Source organism: Phyllobates terribilis, unplaced genomic scaffold (genome assembly GCF_046119375.1).
Source record: "Phyllobates terribilis strain yellow unplaced genomic scaffold, ASM4611937v1 Scaffold_7__3_contigs__length_470593459, whole genome shotgun sequence".
Classification (NCBI taxonomy): domain Eukaryota; kingdom Metazoa; phylum Chordata; class Amphibia; order Anura; family Dendrobatidae; genus Phyllobates; species Phyllobates terribilis.
The window spans coordinates 165145743-165151311 of record NW_027362767.1 but is presented as its reverse complement, the minus strand read 5'-3'; the positions used below and the strand labels follow the sequence as shown (position 1 = coordinate 165151311).

The 5569-nt window shown below is 40.3% G+C and overlaps 1 protein-coding gene across 1 annotated transcript; it reads left to right on the top strand.

The window, feature by feature from the left end:
* Positions 1–249: 249 nt before the first annotated feature.
* On the top strand, positions 250–1197 carry LOC141155431 (olfactory receptor-like protein OLF1). The gene has a single exon (XM_073642295.1). It carries the CDS (start codon positions 250–252, stop codon positions 1195–1197), a length of 948 nt encoding a protein of 315 aa, XP_073498396.1.
* The last annotated feature ends 4372 nt before the right edge of the window (positions 1198–5569 follow it).

The window sequence follows — 5569 nt, the reverse complement described above, 5'->3', positions numbered from 1 at the left end:
TCAGACACTTATTTTTGACGTTTGCGAGCGCGGTAGTATATATTCCATTCACTACATTTATTCCCACAGGCAGGTGATCACACGAAACCTGCTCTACTACCAGCAGCTGCATTTCTTCTAGCAATTGTATAGTGCGAGTGGGTGGTGATTTTTAATTATTTGACCAAATGCTGTATATTTGTAAGCAGTGTGGAAACTATTTCATGGTTAATTATTTTCTCATTGTATAGCAGGAATCACTCAAATGTTATGGAACAACTGAACGAAACCACATCTCAAAGGTTCATCTTACTTGGGTTGTCTACTGACCCTCAACTACAAATTATCTTATTCATTGTCTTTTTGATAATGTATTTAATGACAATATCAGGAAACCTTCTACTGATCATTGTGGTGAGGACCAATCCAACTCTACAGAGTCCCATGTTCTTCTTTCTAACTAACCTTTCTTTCATTGACATCTGCTTCTCCACCTCCATTGTTCCTGTAATCTTAATGAACACCTTAGCCAAAGACAAAAGCATTTCTTTATTTGGTTGTGCAGCACAGATGTACTTCTCCTTAGGTTTGGGTGCTGCAGAAAGTATAATACTTGCCTCCATGGCCTATGACAGATTTGCCGCAATTTGTAGACCATTGCATTATACTACCATAATGACCAGGACAATGTGTTTTTACTTAGCTGCATTGTCATGGAGTGTCGGATTCATCAACTCTTTTATACAGATTTCTCTAACGTTCCAACTCCCATTCTGCAAATATGTTGAAACCAACCATTACTTTTGCGAATTACCGGCCTTTATACAAATGTCTTGTGGAGACACCTTTTTCAATGAGTTATCTATATATATCACAGGAGGAATTATCGCCGGGAGTTCCTTCTTCCTGATTCTGATCTCATATTTCCATATCATCTCCAAGATTCTGAAAATTATTTCATCACATGGGAGGCAGAAATCCTTCTCCACCTGCGCCACTCACCTCACTGTTGTCACCCTCTACTTTGTCACTATCATGTCCATGTATCTAAGACCACATTCAAAAAAATGTACTCAATATTCTATTGAAACAGACAAAGTAGTGCCCATTCTATATACAACAGTAACGCCGATGTTGAACCCTTTAATATATAGCATAAGGAACAATGATGTGAAAAACTCAGTAATCAATCAATTGAAGAAAAGGCGATTTTACTAATGTGGCCATATTTTAGACCAAAGTACATTATTATATTTTATTGATAACTTTATTGTATGAATTTGTAAATATACTTGGAAAGTGTCCAACATTTTCAGACGTGGGTCTCCAGTAAAAGTGATAACTTATTGAACGGTGAGGATCCAAACATTGTGACCTACACCAGTAAGCAGAATGGCGCCATCGTATCCTTTTATAATGGGAATGGCAATACCCAAGCTTGGCTGCTGCTCCATTCTGTATGGGACAGCTGAGAGCTGCGCTTGGCTTTTTCCAGTATATTCATAGAGAACGAAGGGAGTGGCTGTCAGACATCCGACCCACTTCATTCTAAAAGGAATAAATGTGCCTTTTCGGGATTAAAAAAAAAGATCCCCCATGCTGCCGACTGCTGAGGGTCCCAACGGTTGGACTCCTAGAAACCAGTAAGTTATCACCTATCCATGAACAGTTGATAACATTTTTGCCCTGGACGACCCCATCATAATTTTGGCCATCAACTTCACTGCACATATTAAATCGCTATTAAGGGGAATCCATTATGAAACGTGACATGGCACTCCATTCTAGCAGACAGGCAATTTAGGGCATGTTTTAGGGTGGGATCCTAATGACTGCTGGGCAGCTTAGTAGCTAATATGCCTGAAATCCTGGTAATCACAATCACAGCTAAATTAAAGTGAATCCTCTCTCATTAGAGGACTGTAGAAACAAATAATATATGCAAAACTTTTTTTACTTATTTCAGTTGCAGAGTTCCAAATTTTATAATTAGGGAAGGAAAATTGAGCTGCAAATAAAGATGGTCAAATACTTTAGACCAGGTCAGTGATTTTTTTTGCTGAATGTAGTTCTTAGCTTTCGAAAACCAAAGTCAGTATTTTTCCCCTAATAGTATATATTTTAGATTTCAACTTCTATAAGAACGATAAAGTTCCATAATCCATATCACTGTTTTATGAGCCATCTTTCTGACCGAATGTGAATATTTTCCATAAAGTTAATTAAGTATAAACTATGGATCCATATTTAGGGAATTCCACATTTGCATTCAATATGGATCAATATTTTTAAGTTAGACATTGATAGGATCTAATGTTAAAATTCAATTTTAAATTCTCAAAATAGAAGTCAACGGCATTGCATGGATCCTAATTTTTAAATTCTATTGGGAAGAAGATAGTTTTTTTTATAGTATTTGAAAAATAAATGAGTGCCCCCCTATTAAATGGAATAAAGGAAGATTCGAACAGAACGACAAACAGACATGTTCTTTATACGTATGTTTTCTCGTCTTCCGTCATCAGTTTCTTTCTCCTTCTTACACCTCTCGCCTACATTATACAGAACCTTCTTCTCATTGTCTGCAATATAATTCTGCTCCAATACCAGATGAAAATTATTTCACAATCTTCTCTAGATAACGACATTACTAAAAGCTTTAGTAAAAAAAAGCTACTAAAAGCTGTCTAAACTCCACTATTTAGCCAGTGCTTTAGGATATGTTGGCGTTCTTTCTTTTTTAAGGGTGCCTGAAGAGTAAGTAGTAGGAGGTCCTCACATGCCAATGAATGCTGAAATCAAGCTGACCTTGTTAGAGGCCTTGGGGGATTAATTGAGACCATCAACAGCACAAAGTTCTCTTCCTTGTATTTTGATTGGCTGAACATAAGACTCTAATTGGCTCTTTCAACCAGTCAAGGAAGAACTGAGACTTGGTTCTGATCTTTCATATGTCATCCTTCATGCTCTATTAACCAGGGGAAAGGTGGCTTTAGAGTGCAAGTCATATATGAGCACTGCTGCTCCATTCTTACAGGCATACAAGTTCCCCATTTGGCTAATTAGAGCTTTTTAGACCCCTTTGATCAGCAATTTATCACCTATGGATAAGTGATGACCAGAAAAGCCCTTTAACTTGAAAAACCACCTGGGCTTAGTTCCATGGATGTCACATCCCTTTCCATTGTGTTGCACTCATCTTCTAGATTGTGACTATGTTGTATTCTTTGTATTTTTTATTAAAAAATTCATAAAAACAAAAAAAACTGATTATTAAGCCTAACTGCTCTTTCACAAAACCTTGGACATGACAGATGTTTTAGTTGGGCGGAATATGAATTCTATATTTCAAAGACAATAGTCCCTGTACATGAAGATATTGACACCAGTATGTTTAAAATATACTTTTTAATAATATTTTCAACATTTAAGACCAAGTAAAAAATCAAGCGCTTGAGTTTCTCAGATATGTAGCAAGCAGGCACATCAGAATCACATTTCAATGCTTCCAAATTTTCTATATGTAACACCTGCACATGGAACTGTCAGAGCAGCTACTGGTATACTGGGACTTACAGACACTAAGAAGAGCTTTGCAGCTGCTGTTAAACAGGGACCTACAGACATTAATCGTTCTTTTCCTGAGCTGCAGTGGACTGCAATTCCCATGGACCCTTGTTTCAGTCAGATGACACAGCCTGGTAAGATAGGAGGGAGGAGGGACTTGGGGGAGGGAGCTGGAGAGAAAGTGAAAGTAAAACTAGAGAGGAAAGGAAGTGTGGCAGCTTATTGTTGTGAAAGACGGAGCGCTGTGGACTTGTATCTCTCTACGCTGCGGAGCGCTGCCGTCCCCTCTGATATACCCGCGCCGCTGGAGAGAGCGCAGCCCTGTCACCCCTTGAAGCAAGTGACATCAAGGATTCGAAGGGTTCTGCCGGCACTCCCACCGTATAAAGGCCTGAATCCTGCCGCCCCCAGCTGGTGTCCAGGGAAACATACGACCGGTTGAGACGCACAGTGAGTGCCCTTTTGAGACTTGTGGTTCTACCAGCGCCAGTTACAGTGAGTACACTACTCCCCCGACTTTTACGTTAATGTTCATCTAAGTGCACCAACGGTTATGAATTTGCACGCCAACATCCGCGGCAACTGGGCCCCAACGATTGGACTGAGTTAATACGTAGAAAAGGGAAACCCTGCTAAGTTATATTTGCAGGGTCGGGGAAGAATTAGGTTGTGATGTGTATATGATCTTTATAGAGCACCGTTACCTGTATTGTATGTTAATTCTCTAAATCCACCTCATTTCTGCTGCATAGCAATAAACCTGTTAAACCGTTTTACTCCTGTCTCGGATGAGTGTGTACTGAGCTGTGGCAGGGGCTTCTCGAATCAGCCCCTGGCAGAAGATACCAGTCCTTCTGCAGTCCCATTGAGAGCTCCAATCAAGATTCGGGTGGAGGCACTGCGCGCTAGAGAGGTGAGAACCCCCCCATAACACCCAGCGTACCGTGGTAGCCCAAAAGGGGTGTTACATATAGATCACTGCATATTCAATAAGCTTATGACATAGATGTATAAATCGATTTATATAAAGTGCAAAGTGACCGGTGTTTCTTCAAAAAGTCACCCGATATTCAATATATGAAAAACCTCTCAGGTTTATGATGCAAGGATAAGTAGACAAATGTCATACAAGAATGAATATATTTCCAGGAGATTTTAAGTAATCACCGTGCTATATTGAAATTTATAGCGGTGTTGATCTATATGTGTCTGGGCTTTATCAACAGGGGCCCTGTTGATAAAGTTAAGACAAAACGTCGTCGTCCGGGGTGCTAGCCCAGACACAGATCAACACGGCTATAAATGTAAGTGACATTGCTCTGAATCATTGCTGTGTGTTTTTCTATACATACTTTTCAGGGATTAATATGACTCATGCCTTATGTTCCTAAGGGAGAAAATCTTTGTGCTGTCCCATTAGCACTTGCATCTTATACTTCTTTTCACATTTCATTTTAGCACCTTGATTGTACTTCATGTTAGTGGTAAATTTTGGTCAATATGATCTGCTTTTATTAATGAACATATTAAAAATTTGACAAAAAATTTGAAAATTTAGCAAACTTTGAAATTTTATGTCCCTAAACCTGGGGTGAGGAACCTCCATTCCACGATGACCTATTCTGCAGTCCCTAGGCAGATTCCCAGGGACCGCAGTGCTCGGGCCTGCAGCCGCATTTTGGCAACTGACGGCACTTTAAACCCCCACTTTCACTGTGAGCATGCACACACATCATTCACTACTGAATAGTGTTGAGCGAGCACTAAAATGCTCAGGTGCTCGAAGCTCGGGCCGAGCTCACTGTGATACTCGGGTGCTCGACCCGAGCAACGAGCCCAATGTTAGTCTATGGGAGACCCGAACATTTTTGCGGCGGCACCCCCGGCAGTCTGTAGAAAGCCTAAAAAGTGCCCAAAACGATAATGACAGTGCTCAAATGACATGGGGACAGCATGGGGATCGCCCCTGGAAGAATTTCTGACCCCCAGGTCACTGCTGTCAACAACGTGGTCAGAGGTATTA

Coding starts and splice junctions, on each gene's coding strand:
- LOC141155431 (XM_073642295.1), top strand. CDS start 250: ATGGAACAACTGAACGAAACCACATCTCAAAGGTTCATCTTACTTGGG.